Source organism: Squalius cephalus, assembly GCF_949319135.1.
Source record: "Squalius cephalus genome assembly, chromosome: 3".
NCBI lineage: Eukaryota > Metazoa > Chordata > Actinopteri > Cypriniformes > Leuciscidae > Squalius > Squalius cephalus.
Genome location: NC_137124.1, coordinates 26,745,387 through 26,772,984, shown reverse-complemented (window position 1 = coordinate 26,772,984; position 27,598 = coordinate 26,745,387). Strand labels below are relative to the sequence as shown.

General features: G+C 37.8%; 2 protein-coding genes across 2 annotated transcripts; both read right to left on the bottom strand.

Annotated features, from left to right (window-relative positions):
- Positions 1-57: 57 nt before the first annotated feature.
- arhgap1 (Rho GTPase activating protein 1) lies at positions 58-14,491 on the bottom strand. The gene is made up of 13 exons (XM_079865398.1): positions 14,401-14,491; positions 10,346-10,490; positions 5,950-6,042; positions 5,779-5,866; positions 4,369-4,500; positions 4,172-4,258; positions 3,934-4,032; positions 3,739-3,849; positions 3,516-3,592; positions 3,246-3,323; positions 3,027-3,155; positions 2,756-2,859; positions 58-1,959 (listed from the first exon to the last, which is right to left on the bottom strand). The coding sequence occupies exons 2-13, from the start codon at positions 10,479-10,481 to the stop codon at positions 1,789-1,791; spliced, it is 1,305 nt and encodes a 434-aa protein (XP_079721524.1). The 5' UTR covers positions 10,482-10,490; positions 14,401-14,491; the 3' UTR covers positions 58-1,788.
- Positions 14,492-14,922: 431 nt separating this feature from the next.
- On the bottom strand, positions 14,923-25,723 carry LOC307155251 (uncharacterized protein). Its single transcript, XM_079865814.1, has 18 exons — positions 25,448-25,723; positions 25,119-25,183; positions 24,327-24,577; positions 22,435-24,235; positions 21,506-21,648; positions 21,202-21,359; positions 20,960-20,984; positions 20,558-20,629; positions 20,015-20,120; positions 19,683-19,813; positions 19,036-19,347; positions 18,668-18,778; positions 18,456-18,582; positions 18,178-18,345; positions 17,862-18,035; positions 17,386-17,564; positions 17,198-17,268; positions 14,923-17,098 (listed from the first exon to the last, which is right to left on the bottom strand). Exons 1-18 carry the CDS (start codon positions 25,706-25,708, stop codon positions 16,943-16,945), a joined length of 4,311 nt encoding a protein of 1,436 aa, XP_079721940.1. The 5' UTR covers positions 25,709-25,723; the 3' UTR covers positions 14,923-16,942.
- Between the last annotated feature and the right edge of the window lie 1,875 nt (positions 25,724-27,598).

Sequence of the window (27,598 nt, the reverse complement as noted above, 5' to 3'; positions counted from 1 at the left end):
CACAACCTGTAGATGTTCTAAAGCTTAAAAAACAAAACCACAAAAGGGGGGAAAAAATATGACACGATCTCTAACAATTTATTACTCTGAATTCACAACATGATATACAAAAGTAAAGATTTCAAAAGCACAGAATACATTTTAACAGCCAAAATGGAAGAAAAGAACCTTCACAAAAGAAGTAATGCAAAGTTCCACCTGGAAACCAGAGATACACGTCTACAGCACAGGTAAACAGGTACGTGTTTGGATACAGATACAAGAGAATGGCACAAAGTTCACAGATCTGTCCAGAGAAGGGGAATAATTCAACAGCTAATATCATCGCCGGTTCACTCCAGTAAGGCACACAGACACGTGGGTTTGAGGGAGCTTTTCTAAAACTATTTAAGCCACTGGTCCACATGTCAATGCTCAGATGTATTGACATGAATAAGACATTTGCATGACACAGTAAACAGTTACAATTCAATATCAAGGCATATGACACAACTCGTTAGTGCTAAATGAATTAGTACCCAAGTACCTGCATTATGGTTCTTTTGGACTTCAGATCATGAAACAAACCTCTTTTGTGCAAAATCCTGACAGTTCATATCCATTAATTATGAAATTAAAGCGAAGGGGAAACTCCCACTCCACGTACAGAGCCCTGTGATACAACTGGAATGTCGATGTACTTATGTCTTTATGAACTCAGCAATAACTTATCGCACTATGATATATTTCCTCATAGGTCAAACCACAATTTTACAAAGAGGACAAAATGACGTCAAATTGTTGTTTGCTATTCCTAATCTTTGGGCTTTTGTTTCAAATGCGCCCATGTGTAATGGCACTGTCCCCGACAGTTTTGTCTTCTAGTTACAAATAAAATTTACCACAACCATTTTAACCATATAATCTTTGGCCAAAATAAATATTTCTGGGGTATAATATAATACAACAGCATTACTGAAAAGACCACACACAAAATACACAAAACTCCACACATACAGAGAGAAGGGTGACTGTTGGCAGATATAGATATATATAGATATATATATAAAAAATCAGCTGTTTCAGCATCAGGAAATTTGTGCTGGCCATAAAAGTATCTGCCCTGTTCCTGGAAATACTGAGACTCTAAAAAAAAAAAAAAAAGTGGAATGGATAGTAGAAATAATAATATAAATTAAGTGTGAATGAAAGATCTTTGAGACAATACATAATACCATACTTTATGTAATAAGAAAGAAGCTTGTTTAAAATAAGAGTTTCAAGTTTTGTGTAGTAGTGCTTTATACTTGTCCATAGCTTGTGCCAGCTATGGCTTATAAAATAGAGGACGGGTGCATTTAGTCTAATGTTTTTTTCTCGGAAAAATGAACTCGCATCGGTCAAGTCGAACAAACAATATCCAAAGTACAGCTGATGAGCAAAAAAAAAAAAAAATGAAAATAAAAACGGCTGCCTGTACTGGTTTATTGATTTAGGCCTCTGCTAACAGACCTTATAAAACTCTTGTGCCTGTGCAGTACCATTATGTCTGCTGAAGCAGCTACATGACTTCTGCAGGAGAGACAAGATGATTGTCAGAAGTTAAATCACAGCCTAAACTTTTGTGAAAGCTCGACCGCCCTGCGCCTTCTAGTATCCTTTTCGTGTAGCTTCACCCAGTTGAAACACTCATGCATTTGACAATACGGAGGGAGACACGAAGGACGGGACATAGCAGAGGGGCAAAAGCTATGGAACAGGGAAGGGACAATAACCGGGGTGGAGTCAAAGGAAAAGTTCTCCTGCTCCTCACTGAGCGAAGACCTCCTGATGTAGGTCAAGCAGGATGCGGGTGAAGTTGTTGATTGGCCCGATTGCACTGAGTGTCATGGAAGCATCCTGCCCCCACAGCAAGTTGGGCCCAAACACCACAGCCAGGTTGGCATTGGTCATCTTATTGACTTCACTCTCAGCAGATACCTGCACATCAATAACAATAAAGATCAGAAACACTAACAGGCTTAAAGGAGAAAGTAGGAGAGAAATACTGAGCAAGATCTATTAGCATGGATATTTAATGCTGGATTGAGGTTATCTGTACAATTATCAGCTAGTTTTGTAAGGAAAACTTATAATAAAAAAAATTGTGTTGGGAAAGTATAATAAATTTTTAAAAAATCCTATTTTTAAAGTGCCCCTATTATGGTATTTTAAAGGTTCCTAATTTTGTTTTGGAAGTTTCCTACTTTAAGTTTACATGTAACCAATGAAATAAAAAAAATGTAAATAAAAAGCTGTAATGTTCTCATAATATACACTGCACGTCACCTCATTTCTCAGTGACTGAAAAGGTTCAATAAAGGATTCAAACTCTCTAAAAACCCCTCCTTTCCAAGAGCCTACTCTGCTCTGAATGGTCAGATGGCGGGTCAGAGTACACATTGTTCGCGGCAGCCAATAAAGACCATAGGCTGGCATTATGCAAATTTAGTTATTTCTTTTGGGAGACAATAACTCCATGTATCGTGCACTTTGATCTTTGTAGCTTTGCAGACCTCTTACATTCATAAACGGCTATATTACACACTACATGACAGGTAATGTCTGAAAAAGCATAATAGGGGCACTTTAAAAAAAAAAAAGTTTAAAAAAATTTAAAACATCAAAAAAAAGTTATATTTAAATTCTAAAAGTAATATTAAAAAAAAGTTACTTAACATTAAGTAGAAAATCCTTATTGTTGCACATTGCTGATTATGATGAGTATTACCATTACCTGAGCAAGGAACTGTATGAGGAAGCGCAGTGATGCATAGTTCTCCTCAGGAAGTGAGATCAGCATGTTCCGAATTCTTTCTGCCTGAGACTCCGTGTCAACATCTGATAACACATAAAGGAATTGTAAATAGTTTGTATGCAAAAACATGTTTTAGCAAATCAGTTAACAAATGTCAGTATAGGAGGTGTACAGACGTGCGTGTGTGTGTGTGAGCTTTCTGGAAGCTGCTGGAATTTGGAGGTGGTGTGTGAGTGGGTTGTGTTCTTACTGTGGAAGTTGACAATGTCATTGTAGAGCTGGTAGGTGAGCAGCGGCTCTGGCAGTTCTCTGAGGAACATCTTTAGAATCACAGCTGCCAAGTGGACATTGTCCAGCTGAGTGAAACTCACTTCCTCTCCTATAGACGCACACACAAGCAACATTCTGAGGGCTGATGCCAATCGATTTTATGAACAGGAAATGTGTACAGAGCACCACATGACTTTACCAGAGTTATATTTCTGCTTAATATCCTTAACCAAAGAAACGTTTGCAGAACGCCGGAATATTCCCTCTATCTGGAGACCTACAAATGAAGACGGAAAAGAAATTCACATTCTCAAATAAATAAATAAATAAATACATTTACAATAATATATAATCAATTTGGCATACCATTCCTATGACTGTGAGCTCACCAGACAATTTCAATCCATGAAGGCAATATATATATATATATATATAGTAGTAAAGTAAAGTAAAGTAGTAAAAGACCAACCATTCTCCTGCAGGTATCCAATAGTATCACGCATGACTAGAGGAATTCCCTCCGAATCTGCTGCCATGTGTCTCAATCTGATTTCAAACAACAAAAAAAACTCTAAATGGCAATGGCAGGGTTAAGAGTACATTCAGTCCTACCTCAAGAATGAAGGTTCATGTTTTTTGTCAGTAACCGTAGCTGTGTGAGATGTGAGAGGAAAAGTGTGAGGAAAACTCACGCTGACAGTGGGACGCCAAACTGCTGGAAAGGAAGAGGAGGACTACGGGGGGGAGAGATCGGTCCAGGGACGACAGACGGCTTCAGAGACAGACGGATCTTATCATCATACCTACACAAAGAAACTCTTGAATGAATTTCTTCTGGGCTAAAAAATGATCTGAGTAGATGTATAACTGCATATATAATTTCTTACTCTCTGACTCTGTTGGGAATCACCAGCTGATCACACTTCACAACCTCCTCCAGCTCACTCAAATAATTTACGTAATTTATCTTCTGGCCAAACTTAAAGCTGTAACATGAAGTATAGAATACAGGCGGTCAGACTCAGATTACAGTACAGATCTGAGAATCTACAGATCAAATACAGAATAAAACAGAACCTTATGGAAGACAGAAGTTCAGCATATTAAGCGTAGTGTGGCACTGACCTGATGATAGGTTTGAAGAGAATAAGGATGGTTCTGATAAACATGGTGGGATGGACGATGTACAGCGCCTTGATATTTTTCTTATACCTGCAACAGACACAGCGATAGTGAAGCTTGAGAGAACCAATTAGAACCAATTGCTCGTGTACTGTTGTTAAAGCACTCATGAACCTCTCACTAACAGAAGCATCACTCACTTCCTGTCAAACTCCCGATAGGCATCTCGAAGCCAGCTGAGAGAGGGCTTGTTCTCCCTGGTCAGACCATGATGGAAGTAAATGAGGGTATAATCACTCTCCACATACTTGTCAAGAGTCTGCTTCAAATACCTGCACACAAATATCAATCAATCAATTCACACCAAATATAAACTTCAAATTAGACTGAAAATCTACACTTATGAGAAAATGTCAACTACTGAAACTTAAGGTTTCATTTATACACTTTAGAGTGTGAAATTTGCTCTTCATAGACACACATGCAATTATCCTCTCAGACAACTCCTGAAGTTCATAACAAGGAACTAAACAGATATAAGACGTCTGTCTCAATTTCACTTCTTTAAAAACTTAGAGCATTATGGTGCTTTGAACCACTGACTGAACACATGATTGATTTATTACTCTGCATAAATGTCAACCACTCAGTATATGCAAACAATGAAGGAAGAAATAACCTCGAGAATATGAAATGAAAACAATTCAAAAAAATTATTGCTGACAGGGTCATATACATTTGCCATTTTAAACTAACTTTAATCGTCTTTTTTTCTAGACTAATCCCTGAAAATGCTAAATGATGTGACATAGTCCCCTGGTTTCACAGGCAAAGCTTAAGACTAGTCCCAGACTAAAATGCATGTTTAAGCTGTTTTAACTGAAAGAAACAGATCTTAAAATATGTCAGTGCCACTGTTTGTCCTCAAGATGCACACCAGTAAAAATTATTTGTCATGTACTACTTAAATGTCCTATTTTTTTATTCATAAAAACGACAAATTTTAGTCTACTGAAATTAGTTTCATATTAAGTAAGTACATGAATGTAGTTAGCAAAACTGTGCTATAATTTAATAAAACTTTTACTGACACCATTTACAACTATCAAACTCTAATAATTTTATCTGAATATTATTTTAAATGTCACACCAAATTATTTTGTCACACCACATGATAACAAAAAATCAACATTATTTATTATAAAAATATATTATTTCAAAATCTCACGATGTAAGAATATAATCAATATATTTAATTACCATTTCAATTAAAGCCTAAATATATTAGGATTAACCAAATAAACTACACAAGAAAACAGAAAACATCAGATGACGACTCAAAAGTGCTGCTTATATCTTCTCTTTTTTTCCCTAAGGACAACTTATCTCCTTGAATCATAATCAATGTTTTCCCTGAACATTTTTGTTCTCTGCACTTGACCTTAATCTTTATAGTGTCTTGTGCTCATCTACGTATGATTGCCTGGACAAATAATAAACCATGTCATTTCAACCACCCATAATTAGGAAAAATGCAAAGCATAGGTGATGCAGCGTATTAAGCCCAGCTTGATGAAGCACATAAATCAAGTAAGAGCAGTGACGCCTACATGAGAAGTTTATGATGATCCAGCTGATGTTGGGGGGGCATGCGACAAGCGTTAAAAACGATGACTTTCCGACCAAAGTTATCATCACCTAAAAAGAAAGAGAAAGATCAAGAACTTTAGAACTAGAATAAATGCCAGCTGGTGATGCTTGTGCGTTTAATAACGTCTCACCTGCCACCTCCACAATCTGATGTCTGGCGATGTCATAGAAGGGGTCGTCCCAGGACAGATGTGACTTGTCACCAAGACTTTTAATGTCTGAAGCTGCAGGAAAGAATATAATGAATGGCACATTTCAAACAAATTTAACAAAAAATTAAATGTAAGAGTCTAAAAAAATTACATTTACAGACTCTTGACAGGATTTGAAAATATCACTTGAATGTAAATGTCTCTTGGATTAAAAGTAAGGCATGGCACTATTTTGTACGGCTTACAATATTACAGTCAGAGATGATGCATGGAAACAGGGCTTGACATTAACACCCGCCAATATAAATGCTTTAATTGTAGTCTTCTCAAAAAGGCATCTGAAATAATTAAAGGGATGGTATAATGCCACTTTTCACAAAATGTCCCCAGAGTGTGTATGTGAAGTTTTAGCTCAAAATACCCCACAAATCATTTTTGATAGCATGTTAAAGTTGTCACTTTTTGAGGGTGAGCAAAAACGCAATAAATGTGAAAAGACAGATGCGACAGCTTGAGCAGACTCACAAATGTGCTCTACTACAACAACTCTTCCTCTTCTCAACACTGCTTGCGTGTTCCCGGGGGCGGGGTTTATGTACATTTTACGTGAGGAATGTCGTGTAGACCCTACCAGCCGTTTGTTGTAGTCCTTAAAAAGCAACTTCTTTAAAAGAAAATATCTCCCTTTGCTTTGAACTCTAAGCGTCGTAATTTTGCAGTTGTTGTTTATGCTCAAACAGCAACATTACACACTAACTAAAGTTAGAAAAGTGAAATCATAATCAACCACCCCTTTAACTAATTTCAGTATGACACTACACTATACTACAACTCCCATGAGCACGACCTGCTCAGAGTGTTTGCTCATTGGTCAATTCATGAAGCCTACTGCCTTTTGCTCAAGCGCCAGTGACTGACATCACAGGACAATGTAATCAAGAAGTCCCTGTGGAGAAGTGAACCTGTGGAGCTATGTGGTGGCACATACATAAAAGGCTTAACAAATCCCAGAGAGTTAACAACACACAAAAGAATACCTGAGGATGAAAAGGAAGAGGAAACAAAGAAGAAAAGAAAGTTCAACCAAAAGTGGTTGAAGTAGAAATGTCGAGAAAGGCTGGTATATGATACAGCAAAGAAAACCATGTACTGTGGCGATTGTAGGATGTACGGCAGTGAAAAGGGGGTCTCCTCTGTGGTTGGGAAGACCAATTTTAAAGTCGAGACTATCCACATTATTCCTACGCCCCATGCCGCTTTGCGCGATTTATGGGTGTAACTTCTGTGTACAATGACATTACATTATTGTACTCACCCTTCAACCATTGAACATTAAAAGGACATTTAAAATTGTAAAAGCGTCAACAAGGTACTTTCAACAGATCAAACCCCAAAAAAGCAAGTCCTTCCACAGCAAAATCAGACGGTTAAATATCACTGTGGTATTCTGTATTATGTAACATACGTTGCCTTAATATATTAACAAAAAACACAAAAGCTTCAGCATTGCGTGATACTATTTCAAAGTGATTTCAGTCATTTTGACAGATAAAAAAAAAAAATTGTATTTACCTGTTAAAAGAAACTCGGAAAGAGACGTGAGGATTTGGGGAGAAAAAAAAAAGATTCTGAACAGACCACAAATGTGCAGTATATGTTGAACTTTTTCATACTATTTACAACGGAATGCAAAAAGAAAAAAGAAAATAATCATGAGGAAAAGAATGCAGTGACTGAAATGAGCTCTTGCCATATTCTTGTTATAACACGTTAAAATACCAAGTTTTCGCCTACATTATTCTCATGTTATTCTTAAAACATGAAAGAAAACTGATAGCTCATTGAGTCAAACTGACGGATAAGCTTTATTTGTAGGGCAATCTTATGATAAGTCTTTTTGAATGGAAGTTCCCATAATTCAAAACGCAGTAAGGTCGCCAGGAATAAGGTGGATAAAGGACCATGAAATGTCCATTGGTTTTCCATATTCTGCAAGGGGTCTGTAAACTTATACAACATATACTTAAACATATACATGCACACAGTCAAACCTTCTGTTAGACTGTCTCACAAATGAATTAGGTTGAATAGCTGTCAGCTGTTAAATTTAAGTACACAATTAGATAATAGCAATTTAGGTCAACCAATTACCAAGCAATGCTTAATTTTGTCCAGTCTGGGGTGTAAAAAGGTCACATTAGCAATTAAAGAAAAAACTTAAGCAAAACATGGTCAGGTCAAAGTATCTGAATAATTTTTGGTCACAAATATTTTTAAATTTTACTGGCAGTATGAAGAATTTTTGGGTATAATGTGTCACAGTTTTATTTATTTTTAAATGTATTTTGCTATCCTCACTTAGATAAATTAACTATAGTGTTCTGCACCAACTAGTAAAAAAATATCACAAAATATATCTTGTGTCTGAAATTTTTTTGGTTTGACTGTACATACATACACACACACTAAAGGAGCTTTACAGAGCTAAGTATTTAATAATGACCTGTAGTGTTATACATTTCATGTAGTCTTGATTTGGTTGTATACAGTGGTCATTTACATTTGAAAGGGCTGTAAATCTATCTCCAGTCAATTTTAGCACGCCACAGTCAACTTTAAAGCTACACTGTGTGATTTTTACCCCCATCTAGTGGTGAAATTGTATATGACTACCCAGTGAATATTTGTTTCTGTTCCTCTCAATTCCGAGGGCGTTTTAACTCCTACGGTGGCCGTATTATTCCAAGATTAACATGGCTTCCAGTTATCAACTTCGTCCATGACAATAATAAACAATACGTCTAAAATGAATAAAACTACAGGACAGATGTCAGGAGGTAAACTTCACCCTTGGAATCGGCTATCCCAGCATAATCAGATTAGGCTAATGTTACAATGTGTACAAAGTAAAAGCAATTAAAAATAACTAAAATTTACAGTGTCCTTTTTTATATATAGCTTAAAAAATTGCGCCTTTAAAACTATTCATCACCTGTGATCTGTCGCAGCACAGATTTATGTTACAAGGTAAACAATACTTTTTCACCATTGATGCGAGGATGAAGTTATACTAGAGGTCGTTCTGGCGTTATGCACAACCATGCTATGGTTAGACAAGCTTCGAATAAATAATAAATAATAATAATAATAATAATAAAACTTCGAATTTACACAAATGAATTACAACAGGCTGAATGACCTGTCGAGAAGAAAGCAGGCAACCTCGGCGTCCGTTTTAAAATCTTTTCTCCTCATGAGCTGTTTCCATCTGGGAAAAGTTACTCCAATATTGACTATGGTCTTGCTGATTTGTCTGTCGCGTTGACGTTTTAATTCTCTCTTTCAAATGTGAGTACACACACACACACACACACACACACACACACACACACACACACACACACACACACACACACACACTATCTTTCAAATCTGCCGGCACTCGAGAGCTCGCGAGTAATCTCCCCCTCGCATTCGTCACGGTGTCACTGAGTGAAAAACGCAAAAGGCGAAGCTTGAATTTACAGGCATGTCCCTCTTTGGCTAATGTAGTTTCAAGATGGAGGGGCAACATGGCGACCGGCATTCGAACCCCTCACCCGTATGTACTTTCAATGGCAGATTATAAACTTAAGAGAATACTTTATTACTTGAAAGAAGTAAATATACATTAATGAGCACATATATTTTTGAAAGAACTAAGTGTTTTTTGCTAAGAATCAACTAAAAAAGTTACACAGTGTAGCTTTAATCATATAAAACGTAATTTCCCAACAACAAAATTGTGGTACAAAATTGTTTTGCAAAATTGCACAAAAAAAAACAATGTCAAGACCTGCATGAAAACATCCAGTTTCACAAACACACGCTATAGCGTATATGGAAATAGAGTGATAAGAAGTAAGTCTGTCTCTCTGATCACTCTCATTCTACTTTACTGAATCCTCTGAGCTTCACTGGCTTAACCAAATGAAGAACCAATTACACTGGACTTCACACACCAGTCCAGTCAAAGTCCTCCTCGGTAAGAGTGTGTCTCTGGGTGTATGGCTGCCTGTGTCGTAAGCGTGTGTGTGCTGTATGACTAATGCTGCATGACTACTTGAGTTCTCTGCTGGCTCTTAAATAGGTAGTGACAATTATGTCATCTGGAAGACTTCAGCTTAATTTGCTTCTAAATATAGCAAGCATATGATTGGAATTCATGATAAAAATGGTAGTTCTTTGCAATTACTTCCTTTTGCTCACACAGCTTTATTTTCCAAAACGAACAGTGTGATTCTGCAAAAAGAAACTACATTTAAACATTATTATTATCCTGTATGACACACACACGCACGCACGCACACACGCACGCACGCACACACGCACTCACCGGACTTGCTCAGGCTAAAAGGGTCATCTGGTGGCCACTGTTTGTCCTGTACCAGTTTGAGCTGGTCCAGCGCAGCACTAGGAGAGTCGTCTCCTCCCAGATCATCTTGAAGGTCCACCAGCAGGTCAGAGGACATGATGGTCCTCTAAGACAACACAATTCACACACAACAGTTAGACATAGAACAGCAGAAAACTATACCACACAACATTATACTGAGATCTGCAAATGCTCAGTTCCCTTCACATTAGATTCCTGTCCGTCCAGCATAAGCCTGTGCAAACGCAGCGTTTCACACGCACACACTTGCTTGAACAGTAACTGGCTGACTCACATGGGTGACCACAATGACAAATGATGAACAGGTTTGTTTCGTAACACAGTCTTGCTATCTATGAATCTGTCCCGTGAGGATTGTTTAACGGAAGCACCTTTCATAATAAGGCACAGTAATGACATAACAACATTAGAAACGGGCCAATATTAATTGAATTTTCTGGCTTAGATACTGATTCATACATTTAGGTAACACTTTATTTTACAGTGTCATTGTTATGTTACATGTAGTAACTGTAGCAGTTAACAGTAACTTCTGCAAAATTATATGCAACTAACCCTAAACCAAACCCTAATCCTAACAGTATAGTAAGTACATGTTCTTGATCAACATTGCTCAGGACTTAAATGTATAATTAATTACACTGTAACAAGGACATTTACAATAATGCAAGTTTCCATGCACAAAATTACTGATTTTTTAAATTATTATTAATTAAAGCATAGTCAGTTTAGCCTCATACAACAGCTTTGTGATAGGGAAACCAGCATAAATAAATACTATTTATATTATTCAGAATAGGTTTTTATTCATAAATGACACAGCTAATGGACTAGGAAGCAGTTGTGGAATTAAAAGAAACAAATGAGCTTTTGCGCTGTCTAGCACAACTAATAATTGACTATTTAATATCCTCATTGCAATAACACTGCATTCAAAAGAACCGGTTGTTGCATTGCATTCTATTCTGTTAAATTAGCAAATCAGGCTAATTAACTAAAGCATTATTAAAAAAGGATTTGTTTCTGGATTACATAATCTTTAGGGGTGTAAATCGGACAGTTCATCATGATACGATATGATACTGATTCTCATAGCCAGCGATACAATATTAGACGATATCTCAAAAAAATTCTGCAATATGATTTGATTAAATTCAGGGGCATATCGATCGATATTATATTATGTGCTTATTTTACACAACTAGTTATATTTTTATTAATTCACAAATGCAACCAAAATATTTAACATGAACATAAATCTGAAAATAGCACATCCTGTACCCCAATTTGGACATCTGATAATACAGATTTATAATATTAAAGTTATAAAAGTTATTTAGAGTCAAGAGCAGTGAGAAATTTTCTCTTTGTCTTTTGGTGTTTAACACGAGAGCAGAAGGAATAGGCCTATTAGCTAGTAGCCTATAGATATAGATTTTTTACATGTTGCAGCGATACATCGGATCATTAGTCATTTGTTCAATGTATCGATGTATTGTTACACCCCTAATAATCACTAGCTTCCATGTGCACTCCATCATATGGTAAGCAAACGACCATCAACCATTAATACCATTTGGTGAGCTCCTCATAAACAGTGCATTTATTTGAAAGCTTAACCATAGATTTCATTGAGAAAATCATGTAGTGTAAAAATGCAGTGAACAGCCTCACTTAGCCTTTGCAAGTCTTTCAGATCTTTTCATTAACCAACAGGCATTCGAACATTAAAGCACATAAAAGAACATTACTCCCCTATGTAATGTAAATAATCCACACCATCGAGTTTAATTTGTCATAATCGGCAGGGTCAAGCTTTTTATTACATTATAATTATGTTGTTCTTATTCGTTTAGTATGAAAATATTGTGGCATTGTGAATGTGCTATATTTGATATCTGACTGTATGTGTGAGGTTGTAAGGCTACTAATGCAGGAGTCAGTAGGGCTCAGACATTGATCTGCTGTGACAGTCCCTCGCTTTGGTGCCGCGCGGCAATGTGGCCGTCCAACCGTATACTGACAAGAAATCTCAGTTTTACCCTATGCTTCTATTTATAGCCTTAACCCTAGCAGAGTCAGCTTCACGTTTACTAACATCTGTGACAGTCTTCATTCTACTGTGACACCCACGTCCATATCTCTAAATAATAGGATATCATAACATACTTCAGGTGACGTAACCTGGGTCAATCTGTCGCTCTGATCAAAGAATGTGGCTTATCTCAGTTATGTGTATGAGTGAATGTGATTCTGTTGTAAATAATGACAGCAATCTTGCTATAGTCATAGAAAGCATAGAGAAGCTCTCATCATTCTTAAGTAGCTAGTTGTTGCTGAACTATCTCAGATGTCAGTGCTTGAACATTTGGTTCTGACCAGACAGCACCCTTCCAAAATCAGTCCTGTTCCACTCTACAAATGGTTCTCTAATTCATTACCCAAGATCATCAGCAAAAACAATGCTCCTCATTCACAGTTGTGCTCCAGAGGCTTCAAGGCTGCAGCCAGTGAAGTCAACCAGCACTTCAGACAGAAACAAAGACCCTAAAGAGAGCTTAAACACAAAAGACCTAAAGAAACCCCAACACCTCCAAAATAAACTATACGCTTTCTAAAAGCCTGTAGCCTTACAACACCACAATAACAAAAATTGCCAAAAATCAATATTTAGTGCTTTTTTCGTGTACCAATGACCTTATAAACAAACAAGGTCCAACCAAGATTTCCCTATTGTTTATAATCTCATTAATAATACTACAGGGGAAAAAAACAATGTGATCTGTGCTCATAACTAGCTTTCTTCTTCCCATAGATATGGTAGTTTATGTGTGGCAGGTCAGCAATCCTGAGTGTCAGGCGCCGCTCATCATATTCCCACTCCCAGCTCCATTATGCTGCGGCAATCACAAATGCTATCATTTTATTTTTTGTCTCTAGTCTAGTCGAGCCATTTAGCATGGTTCAGATGTGCTCAGCACATCTACCACAGAATAATCTGCAGAGCAAAGCACAAGAGTGTGTGGTGAGATTCTGCTCATCTCTCTGCAGTGTATGGTCATCCACGCATGAATCCACAGGAGAAAACACAACAAATGAACTCTGCACGCCTCAAGTGAACACATAAGCAAATGGGTAGATTTTAGGTTAAAACTGTGAATGTAGTTAAGGATTTATTCTACATAGCCCTGCAGTGAAACAAAAGCAAGTCTCTTAATTAACAATAATAAAGAACAAATGGCTGTTTAAAATAGTTTTAGATGGAATAGAACATGTTACACTGTATGACACGTAAACATCCCATATAAAGATTCACTAAAGGCGTGAAAAAGGGACACTGCATGAGAGCGTATTGTTGAGCTGCGTTTATCGTTAACCGTAAACAAACAAGGCACAGCCAAGATTTCACTATTATTTAATTATAGTATGAACAATACTATGGGAGCTAGGGGGAACTATCGACATTGTATTGATGCCCATACACATGGTAGTTTATCTGTGACAGGTCAGTAATCCTGAGCGGTTCTTCGAACTTTTAAAGTGCTTGGGTTCAGCGTCAAACGTGTAACGTGTAAGTTACTCTCTTTTTCATCGTCTGGTGTAGTCAACGCGTCTAGACTCACTCCTGCTCTGGACAGATAAGGTCGGATTCCCCAGCGTTTCTAAGGAAACGCAACATCTGGACACACAACCGTGTGTTTACCCAGCAAGAACAGAGTAAACGTGTGATTTAAATAATACGCAACAGATTTCCTCTCAAGTGATGGCGTCAAAGCAAAAATGCTGCACACATATTGGTTCGTTCGTTGTGATCAGTCGACAGTCTGCTAAGCTAACTAACGTTAGCTGCAAACCTGTTTCATCTTGACTTAACAAGACGGAAATTTTAACAAGTGTCGCCCTGCCGTACGGCTAAAGGCTTAATGCGGATCAGAGGAAACGATGAGCAAAACCCTGCAGGTTTTATTAAATCAAATAAGAAGAAATGAATTTACCTAATTTTCAGCGCTCCCTACTGAAGTCTTCACAACTCTGTCAATCTTGCGAATTTCATTCGGGACTTCCGGTTTGCGATCGTTGTAATTCAGTGTAAACGGCCCGGATGCAGGAGGAGAAGAACAGATGGCCACGCCTCCTATAATATGTTGTTATTATAACCATTGGTTGAACAACAGCCATTTATTAGGAAATGATCTAGAGCAGGATTAAAATATACATGATATAATGCTTATGTGTGTTCTGAACAGCCCAAGAGCTATTTGAAATGTCAGAAGTTTCCTCCATGTCAACACCCCTTTATTACTGAATCTCTGAGCAACACCATCATTTTGAGCAAAGCAACAATTAAGCATTACAGTTTGTGCGTGTTCTGATAAGTCTAGTGGAAAACTTGGTGGGATGGGAGATAAAATGGGGCAATAACTAAAATATAGGCATCAGGCTTGTTAAAGTAGACTAGTTACAAACCCCAAAACCAGAAATGTAATAGTAATAATAAAATACAAGCTGTGTTTCTTGCAATTACCCTGAAACTGCTTTATGTTTTATATAGCATTGCATGACATTTTGGTGTGAAATACAGGAATTTAGTAATGAGAACATTCAGTGATCACTTAAGTGAAAATGCACAGCCTCACAAATTATCTTGGAAGATGAAACACAATTTTCATTCCTTATACATAGATGCAAATTTTATAATACACTGCCTGGCCAAAAAAAAAAAAAAGTCGCAGTTTGGATTTAAACAGGTAAATATTTAGGAGTCAATGATTGGATCATTATTGCAGTGATGATAATGTTTCTAGCATGTCACCTGTTTATATGTTTGGCAGCAGTTCTTCTAACCCTAATTGATAGAGTGTGTAGCTTTCATTTCTTAAACAAGCATGTAGGAAGGGCCATACATCATGGCCATATTCCAGGATGACAAAGCCAAGATTCATTAGACTCAAATTGTGAAAGAATGGTTGGGAGGGAGCTTGAAGAATCATTTTCACACATGAATTGGCACCTCTGAGTCCAGATCTTGAATTCATTGAAAGTCTTTGGGATGTGCTGGAGTAGACTTTACAGAGTGCTTGACTCTTGCATTGTCAATACAAGATCTTGACCAAAAATCGATGCACCTCTTGATGTAAAACAAATGTTGTGATGTTATCTCCATCAAGAGGTGCATCAAATTTTGGTTGTTGCCAAACATATAACATGCTAGAAACATAATAATCACAGCAATAATGATCCAGTAATAGACTCTTAAGCATTTACCTATTTAAATCCAAACAGCAACCTTTTTTGACCGAGCAATGTAGTAACATTTTTGTTTTTTTTAATTGCTAGCATTTTTCATCTATTGAAGCATCTCAATGAAATACAGTGGTTTTTGACAACTGAACTGTGAAAAAGGAGAGTGTCTTTTGAAGCGGGTGGATTGGAATCCACTGCTGAAATGTTCTTTTCATGTATTCTCTAATGTCTGTATTTGATATGAATGCAGTAACAGTGCTTGCTCATTTAGCCCAGCTTCCAGAAATGAAATATGGAAAGATATTTTGTTTGAGAAAGGTCTTCAACATGTGTCAATACATACATCTCAACTATGGTCACAGGGGTCAATGAAGTCTATAGTTTCAGGGACCATCTCTTTGTTAAAGCCTTACTTTCCAGTTATACTAAAGTGTAGCTCTCCTTGAGAGAAAGAAAACATTATCTTAATGTTTTGAGAGGACTCTCCTGTTTATAGTTAGAGCCTGGCCAAATACAACCTTTGAAAAGCTGTGTGTCGGTGTGTGTGTATTAGTCTTCTTGGTTACAGTTTAAGGAACCGCTGGCATTATTGGACATTTACTGAGTTGTTGCTCTGGACATGCTGGCGTCCAGCAACCCAAATCTGCGACCTGGAAGGTCACGACGTGCCTAACTTCAGGGTCCGAGTGTCAGCTGCGTAATCAATGGAGATATGCTTCAGTCTATCTGTATATGTGTGGAAAATTACAATGTTTATCTATTTCTTAGCCAATGAGAATCATTCAACCTGAAGCAAGGACGTAGCTTAGACCTTGGTGAAGGGTATAACTGCAGTGATCTTTGTAACTGTAAGCGGGGCGGCCAACAAACTCCTCTGTGAGTCTTGAAGCTGACTTCTGCTGATGAAACTGCAAACTATCTTCAGTAAAACTTTTCTTCAATTTATTATAATTCTGCCTTCTTTCAAACATCTGGTCCTTAGGTCCTAAACTGTTACCCCCTAACACTTTGGTGTGTTGTAATTACACCCTCATAATTGTCACCATTCCTTTATTTATGTGACAAGAACCTGATATTTAATTTAACGGATCTCAAAACCAGAATTGCATCTGTTTCATTATAAAGAAGAGGCCAGCCTATTCTCACTGTCAATACACAGAAAGAAACTCCATGCTCACACACAGGTATCAACATACAAAGAATTCAGATTTATTCATCAATTTGAAGGTTTGATCACATTTGACCAAAGTGTTAATTTCGTGTGTGGCAAAGGTCTCTTTCCAGGTTGGAAGATCACTCATCATCTGAAGAGCCTGTTTTGTCAATGACTTTTTTCATCCAGCGACGCATACGGAATAAGTGTGTGTAGAATCCATATTTGCCATCACGATCGCAACCCTCACCCCACGACACAATGCCAATCTGATACCACCGTTTATCTGTAGGACTCTGTGGGCAGGAATAGGTTTTAAAAGGACAAGTTTAGTTATGCCCAGAATTGGTAAGTCAAACTTGTTTGAGGAGAGAAGAATATATACGTTATTATACCTTCATCACAAAAGGCCCCCCACTGTCTCCTTCACAAGCGTCACCTCTTTTTGTTTCATCTGGCAGGTAACCTATAAAACAAAAGATGACCTTGCTGTGACACCTGAGCGCAAAAGCATCTCACGAATTCTCAGAACCTGACCTGTCTAGGGTCTAAAGAAGACCATGAAGAATATGATGAGTATTACCAGCACAGAACATGTTGTCAGTGATGATGACCGAGGTGGAATTGCGACAGATGCTCTGATCCACAATGGGCAAGTGAATCTGTTGCAGCACTGTTGGAAGATTTGTTGGGTTTGATGTCCATGATTCCCTGAGGTTCCCCCAGCCAGTTACACGGCCCTTGAAACCTGCAAACATTAAACTTCAGAGAGAAAATCTGTCAATTACAGCTATGAGTAAATTTTAAAGATACGCATTTTCGAAACATTGTTGTTCCTCAAGAAAATATGCTGTTAGTGAGTTTCACCATCAAAAAAGGTGAACAAATACATAAAAGGACCCATTTCAAGAGGTTAGCAACTTTATAGTGTGAAGTTTTAAAATCTGTGTTTTCTAAATGCATGTTATTGATCTTATTGTGGATCAACAACCGATGAGTAGAACCTAAACATATATATATATATATATATATATATATTACACTATTGTTTTTTCTTACTTCTTTGCGATGCTCTTGGTGGGCAGACAGACAGGGTGGATCTCATTCGTAAAGACTACAGGCTTCTTCATGTGCAGAAGAGCAATGTCTCGGTTCAGGTTTTCCTTCCAGTTATACTTAGGGTGGACAATGATTTCATCAATGGCCACAATCTTCTCAATGCCCCTCTCATACCTGACTCAGAGAGAAACAGGAAAGAGTTTAAAACAGCTTAATTTCCTGTAGACATTTCCAGTAGACATTTACAATTGATGTACTGGTGCAGTCAATTGAAAAAAAAATATGCAGGTTTTATAGAATTTTTTTGAGGGCTCACTTGGTACGAGAGTGTTTTCCAAGGCGGACGATGATATCATTGATGGTGAAGTTCTTGTTCCACGGCGGGTAGAGAATGCAGTGGGCCGCAGTGAGAATCCATTCATCGCTGATCAGACTGGCTCCACACAGCAGCTCCTGAGGACTACGCTTATATAACATCACCTGCCTGCAGATGACATCAAACACAGTAGACAACATGCAGCATTAGATGTCGACATGAGTGATGACGGCAAGATATCTGAAAGTTTAAAACAGCGTATGTGGTGATGTATTCACCATGGAGCACTGGCTATTTCAGCCTCCTCTCCTCCGACTATTCTGCTTCCAGTGTATGACAACAGTAGATCCTTCTCCTTCTTATCTTCTTTGCTGATCTTCTCAAACAAGGGGCGCACTCCACACTCTGACAAAAGGCAGTTTAATATTAATTATCAGTTGATTATACAAGATATCAAACCACCGCAAAACAGACGGTGAAGGTATCAGACCTTGTTCTCCATTGCCAAAGCTGCGGGGGCTAAAGAAAGCCTTTCTTTTGCCATCAAGAGTTGTTCTCTCTCGACCACCTGTTTCCTCTACAAACTTGTCCAGAGGGGCGTCTGAGAGTGAATGAGAAAGAGAGAGTGATGTTCAAGTGTGGGCTTAGAGGCGTGATGATTTATGTCTAATGCACTTAGGCTTCCTTAACATTGAAAACGTTTTTTTTTTGCTTTATTAAAATTATGACACTTAATCCTAATTAAAAGACTCTGGTCCAGATGTCACTTTCAATCAAGGTCTAAAGTTCAAGGGAAGAAATTAATATTTCTAGTTGTTATCATGTAAGTGTTTGTAGAAGGTAATTCTGCTCACTCACCACACATCTCTAAGTCACAGTAATCAATGGTAATGTTTCCACCCGCTTCCTTTACGTAGCACCAGGGACCCTCCATATCTCCATCTGGGTTTCTGCAGTGGTTCTTTATCAGCTGAACTTGAGGCAGAAACTCTTTTCCTTTAATCAAGGTTTGCACTTCTGGTGCACTCCATTGCAAGCAGCTGCGTCCCCCCATAGACACAGACAAATTCCCAGTGTAGGTCTCCCCATTTCCATCCAGACATTTACTCTTGACATAATGCTGTTCAGGTGTCAGAGTAGGAGGTGGCGGATGGTGAACAACAGTCTCACCTGAGGAGGAGAGAGTGAGATGATCAGTCTGGTGGACTAGCATAACTTTTCATGCTCAAGCATAAAATGTGCAATAAACAGGGCACAAATAGGTGCTATCAGATATGGTAATATGTGTTTTAGTAAACCAGTAGTCAATTAGCAGATCCAAAGCAACATCAACTACACTTTTTACACTTTTTTTTTTGTAATACAATTATTACAGCTATAATTTCTCCTGAGCAACCTGGTTCAATGACACAACGGTGATGGCTCAACATTCTGGTTGACAGCGCAAAGCGTTAGTTATTACACCACAGGACATTTTGCAGTAAGATTTTAGTGATTTTCTCTACCGCATTTTGGCAAGCTGCAGGACTCCCTTCTGACCGTCGGGTCTCTTGTAAAACACCAAGGGCCGTCACTGCTCTTATCTGGGTTTCTGCAAAAGTTCTCCGGTAGCTTCAGCTGTGTCACATTAAATTCGCTAAAAAGGGGAAACAAGTAGGTCATAAGACAAAAGAGCTGCTGCAACATCACTAGAGGCATGTAAAGCTCAATACATGACAAACAAAACAGCCTCTTCTTTACTGAAATAATTTGTGTTTTATAAACAATCAACATAAAATGGTTTTGCCAATCCTGAGAGATTACAGTTGCTGTCAACAAAGAGTACAGAAGTACATACTGAATCCTGTGGGGGAAGTTGCTTTTCCAGTACTGGCATGACCTTCCAGACTTGGTGACAGATACTCTACCAGCGTAGTGTTCACCAACATTAACGAAACAGTCTCCTGTCAACAGAGAAATTATAGTTAAAACTAAAAACACATTTTCTTACTTGAAGTAAAATTAACATGAACTGAAAATAAAAAAGTAAACATTTTATTTCAGCTACTTGCCAAGGCAACACTTCTCATTTTTATTTAGTTTAACTTGATGTACTAAAATAACTAAAACTCTAATTAAAATTCATAAAAAACATATAGACATACTTTAAAAACTTTAAAATTAAATAGAAAAAGAATATATATATATAAACTAATTCAAAAACTAATTCAAAATATTAGTAAAAACTAGAAAAATGACACAAAAATAACACTGTTAATCAAACATCCATTAATTCATAGGGTTATGTTCAGTCACTAGCTTTTACCAAAAAAATGTCCTTGTGTTACGAGTGTTGGGTACAAGTCTTTGTGTTTGGTGAATAAGTATGTATCACCCTTACCTTCTGTTTTCACACATGCTCTCAAACTGTTGATATGTTCTGGTGTTCTGAATAATTTTGTTCCCTCACAGCCTGTGGAAAAAAGATAAAAAAAAGGGAAATATATAACATCTAACAGAGTTCCAAGGTTGGCGGAGGTTTTTTTTCTGTGGAATTGGTTCTACTTTTAAACTGTTGCCACAGATTTTAGTTATGGGAGTGCCTTAGTTTGAGTTTTGGTATTTGGGCTAGTTTAATTGGCCGTTGGGCAGCCCTGATACCAATACACTCATTTTAATTTGTATATTGAGCAGGGAAAGGCCGGTTGAAAATGCACTTTGTCCCTGGTTCAATAGAAACTGTTTACACAAAATGTTGTCACTGTTTACACTGAAACTTTTGTAAAGTGATATATATTCTTACCCAAATATTTTTCCCAAAAAATGTCCTGTGGGAAAATTAAAGAAATCATTAAACATAAAATACTAGATAAAAGTATTATACCACACTTCAAATAATTCAGTAATCTTATAAAGATATATGTTGTATACTTAAATATTTATTTATTTATTTTTTATTTTTTAAATCCACTGATAAGAGATTTAAATATTTCCATATGTTTCAATTGGGGCTTATGTGTCTACAACAGAAAGTGCATTTCTCACCGTTGCATCAACTCTCTCAAACACTTCTCGAGCTTCCTCATGGTCACAAATCTCTTCCACACACTCTCTCTCCAGATTACCCGGTTTAATCTCCTCAAATCTGCCGTTAGCCCTCTTTGCCCGAATGATCTCAGAGGCTTCCTTATTGTCAACGAACACTGAAGCACAAAAGCCAAAATTTCTCAAAACATAACAAAACATCTAGGCTCACATATTAAAATAGGTATTATCTTAGGATAAATTTGTTCTTAGTTTGTTATGGCCTAATTAGTCAAAAGGCAGAGAAATCTTAGTAAATTCCTACCGTTATGACACAACGTGAGCTGGAGAACTTGTCCGAGAAGCAGGGAGAGAAGGAGAGGCGCTGCTTTTGCTCCCATTCTTGGGGATGATTGAGTCTGCAATCCTGAAAAAACTTGGAGCATCTCATCAAATCTCTCACACACTCAGTTAGAAAAGCCCACAGCTGCAGTCACTGGAGTCACCAAGTTAATATTGAACTACCAGAGTTCAAAGAGAACAAAGTGTCTGAACAAAAAAAGCCTATCTCTTCTGTATCAGATCACTTATATCAACGTGGAACATTCTTTGCTTTCTGAGGAACATGAATCAGACATATTTAATGAAAACAAGATGACTTCATATCTCCAAATCTATGCGAATTCAACTGTGAGAACATATTATACAAATGATAATATTTATATTATAACAAAACTCAAAAAAAAAAAAAAAAACCTAGATGCATCTTTGTTACTAATCAAAAGAAATAGCTTTCATCTTGAAATGATGACCCTCTTTATGTAGCTGAAGAGCTCCATTAGCTCTTATCTACTGGGTATCTACTGCTTATCGTTTCCTCTAATAATAATCATTATGTATTTATATGAAAAGTATGTACATGGTATTTTACTTTAACATTTGACGTGTGAAAGATGTGATAATTTGCAACGTAACAGATACAAGTATAAAATTGAATTTCCTCTTGTATTAGCTCATTTCCCAACACAGCTGTGTTTTGCTGATGCACTTGTACAATGTCTGTATAAACAGTGATGAAACAAGGTCCACTGCGCACAGGAGTCAATATTTACTGATAACCCATCTAAGAATCAAAGAACAGCAAGACATAAATTCAACATAGCTTAAACATTTATTTCACAAAGGTTGTTTTTTCTTTGGTGTGAGACATAATGTGAAGACTTTTTGTTTGAAAATGAAACACTTTAGTATCACAGCCCTGTCTCTATTTCTACAGTCTCTGCCACAGAACTTAGACCATCCTGACCTTGTAATATGACCAAACAACTATTAGCATCCTGTTCTGGAACTACAATACAGTCACTACTGGCGTCATTTTCCTGCACAACTATGCATTCAGCATTAGCTTCCTGTTCCTGAATCTCTATACACTTGGAAGGCTGTTCTTGCACTACTATACACTTGGTATTATCATCGGAGACAATAATCTCGATGAAATTCTCACTGAGCTCAATACGTTCAACCCCCTTCTCCGCTCCTTTTTCCAAAACAATTGTGCCATGGTGGTATGCACCAGAGTCCAAAATGGCACCTTCTGGGTGAGGCACCATAGCCAAGTCCTCTGAGGCTTGAACGTACGCCACCATCCGTCCCTCTTCCGAACTGCTGCAGTCAGTCCTACCTGGCTCACCCTCTGCTTTCTGGCCTGCCCTTTTGGGTCGGCCTCGTGTCGGCAACACGTGACCAGAGTCTAAATGATGTTTGTGTGACTGCAGATGCCGCTGTAGACTCTGCATCATTGTGTATTTGGCTCCGCACACCTGGCAAACATGTGGCTTCTCTTCCAGGTGAGACTTCAGGTGGCGCCGGAGTTTGGTTGCCATCGTGTACCCTTTCCCACACTGTTCACACTTATAGGGTCTGTCTCCTGTGTGCAGTCGTTCATGGGCCCGCAACGTGTGAGGGTCCCGTAAAGCCTTGCCACAGACAGGACACAGATACACCTCACCCGTGTGTGAAATCAGGTGCCGGCGCAGTTCAGGAACTTGAGAAAAGCGCAGGTCGCAGTGGTCGCACTTGTAGGGTTTCTCTCCGGTGTGGATGCGCATGTGTCCCAGCAGATTGCCACGTTGGCGAAAGCTCTTGTCACAGTGCTGGCAGATGTACGGCCGTTCTCCGGTGTGCAGACGCATGTGGTTCCTCAAAGAGCCAGAATTGGCCAGTTCTTTACTGCACTCTGGACACTTGACCTTGGGAGCCTGGTAGTCTGGCTCTTTTGTCCGATGGACTTCTCTGTGGACGCGTAGCGAGGGCCGGCGAGCAAAAGCTTTTCCACAGATGTCACAGACGAACGGTTTCTCGCCTGAGTGGAGAACCTGGTGCTCCTTGAGGTCCCGTTTTAAGCCGTAGCTTTTGTCACAGTGCTGGCATTGAAACGGCCTCTGACCGCGATGCATTAGTAGGTGGGCTTGGAAGCTCTCCTGTGAACTGTATGGTTTACCACACTCTGTGCACATGTACGGCTTTTGATTTTGATGTGTGAATTTGTGTTTCTTGAGATGGCACAGCTGAAAGAAGCTCTTGTCACACTCGTAACATTTGTACTTCCTCTCTCGGATGATAAAGTGAGGAAAATCCTGTTCATTTTGCTCCATGCTGGAATCCTCATTAATATACAACGTCTGCATTGTGTTGTCTTTGTTATTCAAGAGCTTTTTCTTGCTGCTTAGGTCTGACCTGTTCATTGGATCTTGTCGTTTGCAGATACGGTTGGCTGACGAGTGCACTTTTCGAGGTTTAGCGGCAAGGCGAGAGCTGGCTCTTAGGCTTCTCTCTGGCTTCAGATGCTCTGATGAACTCTGGGCTTGTGATGTATTCACACTGACGCTCTGAATCTCTTCTCTTGCAGGACGCTCATCGATCTGCTCAGCTTCACTCTCCCTGTGTGCCTCATCCACCCCATTCTGCTCCAGGACACTGGAATTACAGGCTCTAGAGTCCTGCACAAGACTTTTCACCTTGATAGGAAGTTTTGTATTCTCTTGTGTGGCAGGATCTGTTAGAATACAAAATTTTCACACATTTTCAAAAGCATAATATTATATCATGGACCTCTTACACAGTAAAAATATCAGGTGTAAACTTACATAAACAGCCAGAGCGGTGATCTAAAGTGATGGCCTCTAGAGATTCTTCTTGATCTCTGTTTGGTCTACTACTGTTTTCGCAGGCTTTTACTTGCAGAACTTCTTCTTCAAAAGAGGCTTCTTGTTGATCTTCCAAGAGGAGCAGTTCTGTTCCTGGCTGAATGTCCCGACAGACCCTGAGGCCCAATCTTCCATCCACCTCAAGTACACTGACATTGCTCTCTTCATCACTCTGAGTGCTGCAGGCAAACCTGTGGATGCAGTTAAACAAGTCTGATTATATAATGTCTTGATATGCAAGTTAGTAATTGTACTAAATATAATAATTAATTAATTCTGGCTTAGGCCTATTGCGATAATTGATTAATCGCCTAGTTGCAGTTATTCTATCTAATCGCATTTATTTAATATAACCGTTATAACAGTTTAAATTTCAATCTCATTTTGCCATAGTCAAATAGTCAATAGATAGTCAAACTCTTTCCTCATGCAAAATTAAGGTTTGTCAGTTTAATTTCAGACTGCACTTTTTCATATCTTTCTTATATTATATTATATTATATTATATAAATTTTCACATCATTAAAGTAAATCATGTGGGCCTATTTTATTATAATGTTCATTACTATATTATATACTATTTCAAGTAAAATAAATAAATAAATAAATAAATTATATATATATACATACATACACACACACACACACATTAATGCATGAACAAAACAGAATTAGGCCTAATCATCAGAACAAAATTCATGATAGTAACAGGTGTATTCTGGATAAACTTACCTCATCCAGTACATTTCCTCTGAGATTTCTCTTTTGAACACATTTTGGCATGTATTTTGCAACCCCTGCAGAATAAGAACACATACTTACTTACTTATAGCTATTACTTATCACAGCAACATCTTATTTAACTCTAAAAACTTAACTCTACTTTTGTAGTCCCATTTGAACATAGTAATGCTTCTGAAAACATACTTGCAATATCAGGTGAGAAGTAAATTATCATATCAATATCATCTTGAAGCACATTTGCTGTAGTGGTGCTAAACAAACAAACCTGTCAGCTGTATGGTTCAAAATTACATTTAAGAACACAGTGGTATGCATACCTCCTCTTTTTCACTCCTGATTATTTTGTCAGATTCCTCCAGACCTAGCAGAGTGCCTTTCTCTAGCACTCGCCCAACACACCACAGACCCAACTGTCCATCTTCAGCCAGAGAAGGACCCAGGGTGAGCCCTCGCGGTACTGCTCTCAGCACACTGTGGATGGAGTCTCTCATGTTCCCAGAGCCTTTATCCCTCCAAAAGTCTGTTGCCACTAGATTCAAAATAACAAACACCACAATAAGACAAGATAGTACTCTCATACTTACATTTTGAAAGCTGTAGTTACATGCAAGGATGAATGGACAGCACTTGCAAAACAAACACAACTAATACTTGATGAACACTTGTTATTTGGCTGTGCATTTACATATCTTTTTCATTACGTTAACTTTATTTTTCTTTCTATTGTCTTTCTTTTCTTTTATTATATTGTTGTTTTTCAGACCCATAAAAGATAAACGTCTTTAGACATAGAACACTTAAACGTTTTAAGGAGAGTCCCGTATAATTTACTCTGGTTTTACAGTAATAACAATAATGGTTGCAACTATTGGTGATTTTTGTACAGTGAAATGCATGATTAGATGCAATATGAATTAATGCGCGGAATACAAATGAATGCTTGTTGCGATTCGAATAAATGCAGTTCTTAATTTGAAATGCACAATTTTTATTAAAAAATATGGTAAATTCAAGACTTTAGTTGTCCTCTGTTAGTAAGTCTATAAAGCAATATGCAGTTAGTAATCTAGAAAGTATTATGGAGAGCAGAGCTAGCTGATGACAAACACATTATGGAGTAAACAGCAGTTTCCTATAACAGTTAGATATTCAGAAAATAAGTTTTTTTTTTGTTTTTTTTTTTGCTGTTTATGTATAAAGCGTCTTTATAGATGCAGGTTGTGCTAAAACCCAGCGTTCATCGAGTAGATAACTGGTCGAATCTGCAAACATAAGCATGAGATTGAGAAAACGTTTTCAACCAACTCAGGACTATATTTCCTCTGCGCATTGGCCACTCGAAGGTCTTGTTTATGCACCCAAAACTCCGGGAAAATTATCGTTCTCCAGCCAACGGTGCATCGACCGGAAGTCAGGTAGCTGACTGTTGCAGAGAAAAGGTTCCCTCTAGAAACAACTACTGCTGCACTCGCCCTCTCCAAATAAAGCTGAATGTTCGTTTTGTTTTGAATGTATGTCAATAAGACAATCTCTGTGTATAAAGAAGATATCAATGACGATAATAAAAAAGTGTCCGTGTCTGGTCTGTCCTTTATGTATTTTAACTACAGAATTAGGAGAAGATCCAATTACTTTTTAATTCTTCATGAATAGTTCCTGATAGTCGACGTGCATATATGTTACTATGATTGGCTGTGTATTAATATAAATTATTTATTAAACATTTAACATTAAACATGACCTTTGTTTTCGTTTGATATTTCTCCTGGTTGTGAATGTGGTGCTTAGTTGTGTGATATTTTTTATAAGATTTTTTTTTAATGTTTTAATCATTAAAAAGACTTCAGAAACAACCTAAAGGCAGACAAACTTTCTAGCACACGGTGGCGCTAGAGACACATCTCTGATTTGCTTTGCCTTCCCTTCAGGCGGCAGAGAGTACAAGGACACAAGGTACAGACAAATTGTTCTTGTGGACGTTTTGGAGAAAAAATAAAGGGACAAGTATAGTTTAAAGTTAAAACACCATCTATTGATTCTGATTTACCAATATTGGGATATATTTTGATATGGTGTTTTGACGCTGGTTTGCCTACAGTGTCAGTAAAAACACAAAACACTGAAAAACAGACACTCAAATCAAACTATAAGATCTACTGCTTGCTCATTCTACATGTTTTAAATTCAATAAGTTGCAACTTGCAAATGTACAATATACCATAAAAACAGCTTTATCACTCCATTGAGCCTCTTAGAAACTAAACTATTCCTATCAGATTATTTTGATATTTGCTACTTTTGTATTTGGGCCATTATGATGTATGCATTTTGAAGAAAGTGCATTAATAGACCTTTAGATGATGTAAGTGACCCGGCCTTCTTTGCCATGAATGTGAATCTGTAATGGATGGAGAGACCATAGCAGACGAGTAGGCTAATAAAAGAAATATATTACAGTAATCTAATAT

Bases quoted from the DNA above. Each gene is read 5' to 3' on its own strand.
- arhgap1 (XM_079865398.1), bottom strand. From the start codon at position 10,481: ATGTCCTCTGACCTGCTGGTGGACCTTCAAGATGATCTGGGAGGAGAC. The intron at 3,850-3,933 runs GTAAGAAATTAT...TTCTTTGTGTAG, and splicing joins ATTCCCAACAGAGTCAGAGA to GTATGATGATAAGATCCGTC. The intron at 3,593-3,738 runs GTGAGTTTTCCT...GTTTGAAATCAG, and splicing joins TTTGGCGTCCCACTGTCAGC to ATTGAGACACATGGCAGCAG.
- LOC307155251 (XM_079865814.1), bottom strand. From the start codon at position 25,708: ATGAGAGTACTATCTTGTCTTATTGTGGTGTTTGTTATTTTGAATCTA. The intron at 25,184-25,447 runs GTATGCATACCA...CTTATTCTGCAG, and splicing joins TCAGGAGTGAAAAAGAGGAG to GGGTTGCAAAATACATGCCA. The intron at 20,121-20,557 runs GTAAGGGTGATA...CTCTGTTGACAG, and splicing joins AGCATGTGTGAAAACAGAAG to GAGACTGTTTCGTTAATGTT.